The sequence below is a fragment of the Amblyomma mixtum genome, chromosome 2 (assembly GCF_055824585.1).
Source record: "Amblyomma mixtum isolate Tamu chromosome 2, ASM5582458v1, whole genome shotgun sequence".
Taxonomy (NCBI): Eukaryota; Metazoa; Arthropoda; class Arachnida; order Ixodida; family Ixodidae; genus Amblyomma; species Amblyomma mixtum.
In genome coordinates, this window is record NC_143013.1 from 13380758 (window position 1) to 13393653 (window position 12896).

Below are 12896 nucleotides of genomic sequence, written 5' to 3' on the forward strand. Positions count from 1 at the left end.
CGTTGCCCAGTTTGGGCTTCTAAACAATACCTGACGATACAGCATCGTCGCCAGGGTCCGTGCTAATCGATACATCAAAAATATGTGGTGCAAACGCAGCGGAATTGAGTGGAACGGGGTTTTTTCGAGCGAGCGCCATTCCCGATGATGACGGCTTGTTCGGAGCGCCCGACGCCGCACACCCAACTTCAAGCGCGTCTCAAAAATTGCCGCTTTTTGGCAAAAATATAAACTAAACAGGAAGTTGAAGTTTAATGTGTGAACAACAAATCGAATGACTCAGCAAGTCCGTAGTGGCCGCGGTCGCGCTGCCGTAGCGCTTCGAATTTTTCGATCACCGGCGATCGAAGCACAGTGGCGTGGTAACGAAAGAGTTAAAATGGTGCAGACAGTAATTTCCTTTTGATTATACAGTGGTAACTAAGGGATCGCTAAATAGTTGTTTTTCGTCAGTGGACACGGCTTCACTGCAAAGTGGTTCCATTCACGACAATGAAAAAAAAAACTGTTATTACATTTGAGACACTTTACAGACTATGTGAGTATGTTCCACACAGTGTGAATGGTACAGCAGTTTCTGAAATAAGGTTGAGCAGGGAATTTTGCAGTGAGACAACGAAGACGAGATGTTGGGGCTAGTTTTCGTTACCGAAATGCTTGCTGTTCGGTTGCAATTAGAGTGGATGAAACAAGCGGCACTACTTTGAACACGTTCGAGAAAAGGAATTAGTTGGTTGGTAAGCTCCCGTACTGGTACGGCTTCCTCCAAATTGGTGATTCTAGTCTTAAGAAGTAACTCTTTTGGTAAGGATGAGGGCTGATGATATGCGGTGTCCTGTGTCAATTTGTAATGGATGCAAGGAATTGGGTGTGTAATCACTTTTGGCTCAAGAATATGAAATGTTACACTGGGTGATGCAACAGCCTGCTTGAGGAGGCAGGCACCACATTGTGTGGAAGTCAGGGTGCTATGTCACACGCTTTCCTGTGTATGCAGGGTCATTTGTAGGACTTCGGAAGCTAGTTGAGGGGAACTGTAAGCCCCTTCGATTTCTTTATAGGCTCTATATTTTGGTTTGTAAATGCTGATCTCGGCAAATCTTGTTCAGAATGTCTCACTGTGCCATGTTTCGTGAAATTGCGGACCAGAGGGAAAACAAGCTTGTTTGTTCACTGAAGATCCGATTTATTTAGATCACGTTGCTTAGCAGTTGTGATGCAAAGTTCAACGCAAATTATGTTCCACATTGCTGAAGGCTCTCGCAGTCATTGCGGCACAGCCACTTTGGCTACATGTATAACTTCCTAGTGAAGATAGCTGTCTGTCAAAGCAGCTATCGATGCACTTCACATTTCCTTCGTCTTTGTATGTTGCTTGAATTGTATGTTCATTTAAAGTGATCGTTCCTGGTGGCTTGACGTTATGTTGGGAAGGAGTGGGTGGTGTGACTTTGTGGAGTGCTCTCTGCCCCTGAGCTTGTCCATATGCAGTCTGCACTTTTCACGGCCTCAGCCATTTTCATGATGAAGTTCATGATGAAGTTAGCGCCAAAAACGAGGACTAAGGTAGAAGAGAAGACAACACGAGCGCTTTTTCGCAACTAAAACTTTAATGGAAGAACACATGACATATATATCCATCTCGTGAAGTAAATCAAAAAGAAACATGCATGATATCGTCAAGATAAACCTTAGAGGGCGATACATCTGAAGAGTGCTGAGGGTGCAAGAGGTACATAAAAAGTGCAAAAACAGGAAACTTCATGGTCACAATCACAACGGGCAAACCAAAATACCCCAAAAAACCCAAAGAAAGGAGGGAGAAGGAAATGATATTAATTCCACGTGTGATCCAGATATGCCAGCTCCTTTGCTGTTAAAGAAATGGACAGTGTGCTTATGCATGAATTTCCCTGTCGCGAAATATAAAAAGCCTCGGTAATTTCGTGCTGGAGGCGTTCTTTATGATGTGACAGAATTTCATCCTGAGCATAAAGTGGATTGCATTTTTTCTTGCACACTGGCCCACATTCCGGCACACAATCCGGCTTACACTCTTTACATCCTTGGCAATGGTCAACCAAATGCGAAGACTTCGACCCAGAGAGCGATTTCTCGTGTTCTTTTAGCCGCACGTTTACACAACGCCCTGTCTGACCTATGTAGGTCTTGCCACAGGAAACGGGCAGTTCATACACCACACCCGTTTTGCACGCGATGAATCCCGAAGTATGGCATGTCTTTTTCTTGTTTTTATTTTGTCCTCTCTGGTTCCCTATTGTTCTGCTTACAGCCATTTTATTACAGAACAGGATTTAGCCATGCTTCTGCTCGTGCACTGCTTTCGCCAGAGACATATCTGTGGTGCTTACCACTCTTGGCAGTTGCTGGAAATTGCTTGCTGGTGGCCTTCTTGTTGAACAGCCTTTAGTGTCTGCACTGCGTTCCCACAGTTGCTGCTCAGTGTGCAGTCACCTGTGATGAAACTAGTCTGTCTTTGCTATCACAGCGAGCTGTCTAACCGCCTTTGTTCACATCCACCACCCACTCTTGCACAAGCAGCGTCCGCAGCGGCATCAACAACAGGAGCAGCAACAGCCACAAGCCGAGAAGGCGGTGCCAGTGCCAAGTGCCTCCACTGCTGCTGCACCCCCTTGTGCAAAGAAGGCATCGGCCAGCAGTGCTGCGCCGCCTGCTGCGAAGAAAGCGCCAGCCAGCAGTGCGGCACCCAAGCCAGCTGGCGGCGTCATGACCAGGTCGCAGCGGGCCAGCGCCGGCAAGCCAAAACCAGAAAGCGAGGAAGCACAGACCGATTGCAAATTGCAGTAGTGGACTTGCCCCTCTCACTTTCGCATTCCTTTTTTTCTTGTTTTGTCAGATGTAGACCCCACTTTTGCCCTTGCATTTTGTATTCATTGTGTCAGATTATTGCAGCAGGTGCCGCAATGTTTTTAAACTGGTTTTATGCTCTTGTAATTTTTTTATGCTCTTTTATGCTCTTTATGCTCTTTTATGCTCTTGTAAGTGTCTTTATTGGTTTTTCTTGATTTTTTTTCCTATGTTTCATTGTGAATAACCATCACGTTCTCAAGCTGTTTATTTTATTTATCTGGACGTATTATGTTTCACTGACTCATTTCATCATTTGTTCAATTTCTCCAAAGCTCTGTAGCCATATACATTTTATATTTTTGACACACAAAATGTGTGTGTGTCATTTATTCTTCCCCACAATTTGCCGGTGTTGCTTTAATGATATTTTTATCTATGCAGCGGTCACCTATTACTACTTGGCCAAAGCTATTTATTTTTCAAATAAATGAGTGATTTTTAAAAATGTTTCTGTATCATGGTTCAGTTTTTTTCTTGTCTCTGCTTACTTCTATATTTTGTTCTTAAAAAGGCTCTCAGTAAAGGTGCAATATTCTGGGGATATTAATAGATACTACTTCAGGAAAACCCTCCTGCAAGAATGCGTTTTAAATGTGTTTTGTGGAAGCTGAGTTATCTGTATTCAAAATTCGAATCTCAGCATCTTCGCACCTTTCTCTTTCCTCAATTTTTGCGCGCTCAAAGGTCTGCTTTTCCGAACAAAGCCGCACCTTAAGAAAATGGAAGTCGTGCACACATCGGAAACATTCCCTTGAAGTGTTCTTTTGTTTTCTTTGCATTGGACATGCACGCCTAATTCACAGCTTTATTCTTGCAAAGCAAGAGAAACTGATATGTGAGCCATGCAGAAATGTAGTCTCTACAAACACATCTTATTTTTATGCCCAAAGTGGCAAATGAAGGAAAAGACATTCATCAAGATTTTACTACCAGCACATCCCATTCGACCCTAGCTTACTGCATGGAGAAAATGCAGTCGTTCATATGTGCAGCTTCGTGTCCTAAAGAATCAAAGCTCCTAAGCAAGTTATGATGTTTTAAAAACTGTCCTCTTTCACAAAATAAACCTCTAACCTTGCGTTAGGCTCATGAGTCGCTGATGTGCTGTTAAACACAATAGCAGCCTAAACATGGAAGGTATAGAAGTGGTTAAAAATAAAATAAAGCAACCATTGGTGCCAGTGCACATAGCTGGCCCGTGCATGGTGGGGAAATCTGTGGCATCTTGTTTGACAGTATAAAATATGCCACTGTGATGCAAAATGAATTCATCCATTGAACTGCAAATTATATACACCCCACTCAAAAAAAAAAAAAGGCAGTCTAGCACTAGCACAGTTAGACCTGGTTTTTCATGGTTTATCAGGATTTCACTAAGAGTGGTCTTTTTATAGCAGTTGCTAACACTGGGCCGCGGTGTCTTGTTATGGTGGCTAGTCTTGTATTGCTTTGCTGGCCAGTCGCAACAGTAAACGAAATCAGCTTTTTACTGTTCGACTGTATCAAACAATCCACTTATCAAAATTCTAGAGCTCATAATTTTTTCTTCTGATAAGCTTCTTATTTAGGTAAACGTTTAAGCAGCGGACTACTTTTTCGTCGTGGAGAAATTTTGTGCGCGGAGGCTGAATGGGGCGGAGCTTCACTGCAGACAATATTCTATCTATACAAGCCAACTGCAGTTTCCTTGCCTTTAAAGGCACCCTGAAATTAATTTGACGGTTATATTCTAGTGCAATAGATCTGTAGAGGAGGTCTTTTGGGTATTTGCGTTATATACCAGAATCCAGAGCCGCTCCCCGGCGCGGCCATTTTCCGCCGACCGGCGCGCCGCGGTGCGGGCGTTTCATTGGGGACAGCGGCCACTGATCTCCGCTAGGCCACCTAGTGGAGATGAGTGACTGCGGCAGCTCCGCGGCCGCGACAAGGTCAATTGAAATAGGTCGCGAAGCCGGAGCCTGAATGCGGTCCAGAACCAAGTGCTAGCGACATCAAATTAGTGGTGGAACTAAAGCGCCAAAATGAAATGAGTGGACAAACACGACTAGAAGAGGAAAATAATTAGGACATATTTTGTGTTTCAAAAGCATTCGAAAATAATTGAAGGGATTCCTTTTTAAAATGTTTTAGTTGTGTGCATTTTGTTAAAAGTATAGCGCTTGCTTTGTAAAAATTTTTATGACAGCGTTCGCTCAGAGCAGCGGGACGATGCCAAGGTCAGCGTTTTTAGATCCCTTTCAGTTTGCAAGCTCCCCCGCGCCGCGGAGGGCGTATTCCATAGAGTTTCTTACTATTACCTAGAGGGAAAGCTGGCAAGCCGTCTATGGGAGTTTGCATGGAGACCCCACGTGACCACCTCAGCCACCATGGGCGCTCAAAGCATCATGGGGCGGTGAGCTACTTGTTGCGGAACTGCAACTTTTGGCCAAAAAATAATAAAAAAATAAAGTTGTTTGATAGCTACAAACGTCCTAACATTCAATATCTTGTCTAATGATTGCAACAAACGAGCAGAAAAGCAGGTAAATGCAAAGTTTGCCTAAAATAAGACATGACTAGCTTTCCTATTGGCCAAGTGATGAACACTAAAAAAACTAATATTTCGTAATTAACAGGCGCACTTTTAAAAGTAAATATGTTTTAAAAAAAAATGTTGTTGTTTAGATACTTTAAGAGGTTTTTTAATGGCATTTCGGAAGGGTAAAACCTTTTATTGGCGTCGTGTGTCGTCGCGTCTTTACTACTATGGCTTTTGCACACTGCGTTCGCGCGAAAGTCGTCTGCGCACACACGAACTACGTTTTCGGAATGAAACGCCTTAGTACTGCCACTCTGTGTTCCCGAAAAACTACGACTGTGCCGCAACAAGTAGCTCACCGCCCCATGATGCTTTGAGCGTCCATGTTGGCTAGAGTGACTCTAATGTTGGCTGAAGTGCAGCGCCGCCAGCTTTCCCTCTAGGTAGTAGTAAGAAACTCTATGGCGTATTCAGAGGAAGGTGATCCTCGTTGCGATTGGCCAACCGAGAACAGACGTCACTGCTCTACTCTACGTCACTCTGTGGGGACTTTTGGGGAACACTGCGCTTCAACCGACAGGGAAAATCTCAACTCTTCTTGAATATCCTTGCTCAATATCCCAAGGTATCCCAAGGTGCATTTCTTGCTCGCTTGTTTTTTTTTTATTTTTTTGCCTTGAGCATGGAGACGGACACGTGCGATGGCGTTGCTTCAGCGGTTTGCGACAAGGCGTTCTTCAATACTAGTAATTTAAAAACACCCATCAAGGATATTCATGGGGAAGGACGCGGTTGTTGCTGCGACGCGTCTTTTCTTTTTCTCTTTCCTCTGATCTCTCCTCTATCTGCACGCGGCAGCGGTGGTGGCTCGGCTCCAGCCAGTAGGCAGGCCCATGCATCCTTCTCCCAGTCACAACAACATGTAGTAAGGCACGGCCGTTCTTGTGCGACTTACGTCCGAAGCATTTTGTCGCCCTTCGTGACCTGCGACGGCACCACGACTTCGAGGAAGAGGTGGAGAATCTAGTCTTCGACTCTAATAAAGGTAAGAAACGAAGTCTGCATGCACGCACGCTGTGATTAAAGCAATAAAGGGCCAAAGCGGGATGCAGTCGCGCGCTTAGATTACCGATTGAAAAGTTGCAGTTTATTGACTTTTCGAGTGCGCGCATTTTAAGTTTGTAAACACAAAGCGCGTTCTTTTTTTTTTATTTACGGGCTTACACTCACCTGGGGAAACTTGCACGTGGTTTTGTGCACAAAAACTTAGCGATGACATGCACGTTTTTTAAAGGAACCATGAAGATTTCAATGGGCTTGGTCTACTGCGACAGATCTGCAGAGGTAGCCTTTGCGGGCATTCGAGTGAAATGTGAAACGTAAGTACTATAACCTTTGAAAGCCATGACTTGTCATAGTCATTTTGCACTTATTTGTAATGTAAGGTGTATAGTTTGTACAAAGTTTAGGTAGTCATAGTTTTGACTCCTAATCATTCTGAAGTGTAGCATGACTCAGCACTTTACTAGTAACATAAGGTGTGCACAGTTTGTACAAAGTTGCGTAGTCATGCCTTGCACTCATGACTCGTCATTCTGCAACATAGCATGACTGTGCACTTTAATGCTTAGGCATTCTCGCTGGTAAGCAGTCTTATGTGTGTCTGCAGAATTTTTTTTTGGTGTCCTAGCTCCTCCATAAGCAAAGTGACAAGCAGTGCACTCTCTTTCATATTTAAAGTGGCCACTGCAGGAAAAAAACTGGTCCTTGCAGCAGACTCGCTGCTACAGGCCTTGCTTATGCTTTGTTGCAGGCATCTGCAATGTCTCGACAGGACACACAATATTGTCGCGGCATGCACTGGCTTAGCAGCGCTGAAGCCATGGCAATCGCAACATGCAGAAGTGTGTAGGAAGAATGCCCAGCATTGTTCTGCCTTTAGAAGTCAACAGCGCTGACCTGAATTTGTGGTCAAAGGACAGGGCCATGTAAAAGGTTGCTGTGCAGGAATGAGTTTTTGCAGGGTGTAGTAAAATTGAAATACTTCCATGTAACAGTCCGTGTAATAACTTAACCTGAACTTAATAATTTTCTCCAAAAATTGTTCCCCATGCGCTATAGCAGGAAAAAACAGTAAGCGAATGACTGATAAATTTTTAACAATAAAAAAGCTGGGAAATGCAGTTTTGCACTGCAGGCAAAAGGCTAAAAATTTGAAGCTAAATCTGTGATTGTCATGCGCACTTGACAGAGGCAGAGCGCCAGTAGTAGTGCGAGAGTACTGCATATGTGCCCACTCCATAGCACATGCATTTTTCATTAGTGTATGTAAAAAGTACAAACTTTAATTTGGCCTTGCTTTTTAAAAATGAAAGTAGTGTGATACACAAAAAATTGACAGAGAAGTTTTGCCGAAATTTTATGAACGTGCAAAAGCAGAATTTCATGAACATTGCCTTGTCTTGTTACTTTACTGTTGGCTTTCTAAGGATGCCTTATGCCGTTATTCATGTGCTATCATTGTGTACACGTTTTTATCAAAATGGAGCCCACCTTTGTTCACGCCTCAATTTTTAAAAATTTCTTTTTAGTCATGAGTGGTCATGGACTTAACATCATATGTTGGCATCGTGTCATAACTATGTTGCAATGCTGCTGTGAGGCTGTGGTTGCTATGTCGCCGTTGCTATGCTCTTGGCACAAACCCACATACACATCGCAGGATCTTGCTCGGGGTTTACCGTTCGGAATTGTGCTTTCACACTAATAATTAACTAATACTATGTGGAGTGCTTAGTTATGTTTACAATCTTTCTGTTTCAGGATTTTGCGCCTGGAAAGACGGAGAAGAAAGCAAAACTTGCTGCCATTTTATAGCTTCTACAGGAAAGAAGGAATGTGCACCAAGGGTTTTTAAACGCTACCTGCACTGCCACCATTCCGGCTCGTACGAAGAGCTTCCTATAGAACAGCGCCAAAGGCAGGAAAAGGGGCAAGGAAGCTGCAAAATCAGCAAACACTGCTTTGCTACTCTAGAGGTCATGGAGAAAGAGGGCAAGGTATATGTAGTGTTTCAAAAGAAACACTACGGACACTTCAATGAGGCCTGCCACCAAAGGCTGTCCCAGGATGATGCCAGAGGGCTTGCAGGTTAGCCACTCCTCTTGTACAAAGCATTTGTGCATGCTGTGTTGACTATACCGGAATGTGAAAACGTTTAGAAGCTACACTCCACCAACCTTTCATAAATGGGAGACGAAAGTGCAATAGAAATGTATTTTAGGGGGAAGATATTGCTCATTAACTCGAGTGATCATTTCAATGATTTTTATTCTTCTGCAATGCATCTATGGCACAAAAGAGGTGGGACAACACGAAAATGCCTATTGTAAAGTGGGAGAAGGCATGTCCCACAAAACGAGGGGGCGGAAGAAGTTATAGTAGGGCACAGCTTAAGAACCCAGTGGCCAATGCCCCTCAAAGGAAGCCTGCCATCCAATGGCGTCGACCGATTCTCATGATGTCATGGTTAATCCTAGGGGGTAGCACTGCAGGAGGGTGGCAGATGAAAGGGGATTAGTTATGGCTTTAATTGGGTTAACTGATGAAAATCAGCTGACGCCATTGACTGGGGGGGTCTTCTTTAAGGGCCATCTGCCACTTCGTTCTCGAGTTGTATCTGACTGTAGTGCAATTCACTTGAGCCTACTTGGTCGCATCGAAGGGTGAAAAACAATTGATCCACGGCACATTGCATGCACAGCACAGTCTGTACGAACTTCATGCCGTTTAGTTTAGAGATGCTTTGTGGAAGGGGTCCAGTCTTTCGAACTGAACATAATTAGGAATGTCGTCTAGCACTGAACTACTCCAATGTCTGTTCTTTTGTTTTTCTGCTGGTTTCATTGACTATCCTAGGTCTGTCGCTCAATCGGCTGACGTTGAACTTCATCCGTAAGAAGTCGGCTTGAGCTCTATGAAACGTGTCTTGAATGACTGACAGTTGCACTCGATGCTAGCCTCTTTTTTTGGCTGCCTGTCAAAAGCGTAGGCATTTTGTTGCTGATCAAAGCAACGCCACCAGTCTAATGGTTGTATAAGGGCCATGTTTTTTCTCATAAGACAGATCGTCTGCAGTGAACTTTCATTAATTAGAATTATTTGGCTGTTTTGGCACTTCATCAGTAACGCTCGCAGGAACGGCTGTGGTTTGAGTGTTCAGCTACTAAGCTGGAGTACCCGGGTTAGAACCCGGCTGCGGCAGCTGAGTTTCGATGGAGGCAAGAGGTGCCCATGTGCTGCGCAGTGTCAGTGCCCAAAGATCCCCAGGCAGTCGAAATTATCGCGGAGCCCTCCACTACAGCACCTTTCTCTCTTGCTTCTTTCACTCCTTCTTTCCTTCATGGCATGGTTGAGGCAGTTACTGCACCATTTCCTTTCCTCAAAAACCACTAACATAAAACACAAGCCTGCACAAGAGTTGAAATCGCAAAAAAAAAAAAAAAATGAACAAGCAGCATTTATATTTCAGTTTATGTATGACTGGCATGCCCTCCAATTGTCTCTGACTTAGCAGCAGTCATTCAGGTGTTGAAACTGAAACAGCATGGGAAAAATATTCACTTAGAAATTATTCACCTGGCGTAAGTGAATTCTACATTGTGACTCGTGCACACTATTGTCTTGTGCACAAGTCCAAAGAAACAAAGTTCGCGTTCAAAAATTTGGTGTCTCTACTCCTTTAAAGGTTGCTGTCAGGCGAATCGGTGCATTTTTTGAATATGCAGAATGAAATGGGACAGGATGAGAAGCACATGTCCTTATTCTTTTCTTGTCCACATTTTCAGTGCTGTTATATTCCGCATTTATAACACGCTGTATATAACTTCCCTGTTTTGCATTGCAGTATGCAAGTTTAAACACTCAAGCTCATAAAAATAAAGTCCATCTGGCTTTGAAACAACCATTTTGTTGTGTGCTTTGCAGTGCCACAAAAGTGAAATGAAAGTAAGATGAACTGTGTCACCTGTGAAAAGGAACAAAGTGGAAGACGAAGGAATCCGACCAGAAGTATTTGTCACTTTATTACATGGCTGTAGGCAGATGAACCAGAGATGTTAACAGTTTTTTTCTGTACCATTTTCAGGCCGGTTAGCAGAAGGAGTGCCAGAAAAAACCATTGTGCACAACATCCGAGCAGGTACAAGTGGATCAAGCCCACGGATGCAACTTGCGACCACTAAGGACCTCCGTAACATTGCAGATAAGTTTAGGATTGGAAAAACAGAGCAGAGAGATCCAGACGATTTTAAGAGTGTTGAATTATGGGTCGAAGAAATGAGGGCAAAAAATGAGTCGCCACTGTTGTATTACAGGAAGAAGGGTGACCCCAACAGTCCTGATGGTGACTTTGAGCTAGCATTAATGACGTTCCCACAACGAGAGCTCCTTTATGAATTGGGGGCAGCGAAACTGTGCACTGACTCCACCCATGGCATAAATAAGTACTAACTCCAACTGACAACCCTGCTCACAATTTCTCAAGATGCCTTTGGTATCCCGTGTGCCTACTTGATTTCAAAAAGGGTGAACACGGGCACTGTGGTGAGGTTTTTCGAGGCCATCAAAGAAAAAAACACAATACCATGTCAGGCATTTATGTCTGATGATGCCCCTGTTTATGGCAGTGCATGGGAGCAGGTGATGGGTCCCTTGAAGAGTCGACTGCTTTGCAGCTGGCAGGTGCTACACAACTGGAGCACGCACCTGAATACAGTCACAAACAAGGACTGCAGGAGTACAACAAGGGACATGCTGCGCACTCTGATGAAGTGGACAGATGAGACTGAGTCTCAACAGTTGCTCCCTGCACTTCTTGGTATCCACTCCAAAGAGCATCAGCTTAATTGCCTTTGGCTTTGTCAGAAATTTTGAGAAAACATACGCAAAGAGGGCATGTCAGTGGGCTTACTGCTATCGGCAGTACATTGGATTAACAACAAATAATCACTTGGAGTCAAGGCACTGAAGTACTCTCACTTTGGTGGCAAGGTAAATGGGTGATTGGATACATTAATCAAAGTACTCTTCAATTTCACATCCGAAAAACTTTACAACAGGTGTCAAAGGAGGAGCAGACCACCGCAAATCTGCCCTATTTAGGAAGCATAAAGTGGGGATTGAGCTTTCTAAGTCCAGTACTGAGAGAGTGGGAGATGGCCAGTGGCATGTAAAGTCACAAAGTTTGGTGAACTCCAAGCACACAGTGGAAAGAACTAGCAAATCGTGCAGTGGCTGTGAGCTTCATTGTGAGCAGTGCGAGGCTTGCCACAACATGTACACAAGTACGTGTTGACCATGCAACGCATGTGCACATGTGCAAGCACATGCATGCTGTTGCTATAATGGAGCTACACTTGTGTCAGATGCAGAGCAGCCAGAAAGTAGCATTTGACTGTGCTGGCATTTGTAGGCCCTGCCAGCTGAAGATGGCAGATTTCAGGTGAGGGATTAGGATTATGTTATGAGCTAGTTGGCAGGCTATTCTGACAAAGTGCTTTAGCATAGCAAGCTCAAGACACAGCAGGGAAGAGGAGTGTCATTTGCTAATTTTCTTGAAGCCCTCATGGTCATGAGAAAGGTGCGCCATCATATCCCATATCAAGCAGCACCATTGAGGGTACACTACAGGCCTCTGGTATTTCTTTTCTAGTCATTCCTTTTTCCCGAAACTTTCCTCCTAGGAATGGAGAACTCATCCCGCCACGGCGCCTCAGTGGCTCTGGCGTTCTTAGACTGCTTACACGAAGGCTGTGGGTTTGATCCGGCCATAGCGGCCACATTTCAGTGGAGGCAAAATACAAAGATGGCCATGTGCTGTGCAAAGTCAGCGTGCATTAAAGGGCCCCAGGTGGTGTAAATTAATCCAGAGACCTCCATTATGGTGTCCCTCATAGCCCATGTGCCGCTCCCGAATGTTAAACCCGACAGTTAAGAAATTGAGATATTTCAGGCCCCTCATTCCCTACTCAGAATCTGCTTGTGTGAGTACGCCCTCTCTGGCACTGCTCAACAGAGAACTTCTGACAATTGGCAAACATTTTTCATCTTTGGGAAATTAGTGCACTCATTTTCTTGTTCATACCTGCCTTGCATTATACAACTTTCGCAAAGACCCGAGTGCAGAACAGTGGGAGAGCCGGCTCTCCAGCGGCGATCTGGGTTGCCAACAAGGTCTTATCCAGCACGCCCAACGAGCAGCGAAGCTCAGCGGCGCCCTGGAATAGGGGCACCGACCCTGTGAGAAGAAGGAAGATGGACCTCTTCTTTCTCGTCTGCTACTAGCACCTTTCTAGAGCAATTAAAGTCTTTCCTACCTACCTCACTATAATTTTATTTCTTCGTCATCCCTGCTTGATTTCATTTTGTCTGCATGTGATGCACTCATAGAGGCATGCGCTCTTCAATAAAATTAGTATGAAGTGTC

At 44.3% G+C, this 12896-nt stretch overlaps 1 protein-coding gene and 1 long non-coding RNA gene across 8 annotated transcripts in view; both read left to right on the forward strand.

Moving 5' to 3' along the window:
• Positions 1–3339, forward strand: part of LOC149358468 (uncharacterized) — a 54018-nt gene extending 50679 nt beyond the window's left edge. For 4 of the 6 annotated variants that reach the window (XM_089570535.1, XM_089570537.1, XM_089570539.1 and 1 more), the window contains one exon: positions 2560–3339. In XM_089570535.1, coding sequence (XP_089426661.1) covers positions 2560–2829 — 270 coding nt within the window. In that variant the 3' untranslated portion in view covers positions 2830–3339. The remainder of the gene's footprint in view (positions 1–2559) is intronic. The other 2 variants (XM_089570536.1, XM_089570538.1) reach the window with 1 other exon arrangement.
• A 2704-nt stretch (positions 3340–6043) lies between these two features.
• Positions 6044–12896, forward strand: LOC149358469 (uncharacterized). Of its 2 annotated transcripts, XR_016288680.1 has the most exons (4): positions 6044–6455; positions 8234–8560; positions 10397–10480; positions 10557–12896. It is a non-coding gene; the product is annotated as an uncharacterized LOC149358469 (long non-coding RNA). The 2 variants fall into 2 exon arrangements; XR_016288679.1 differs by lacking the exon at positions 10397–10480 and having other exon boundaries at positions 6047–6455.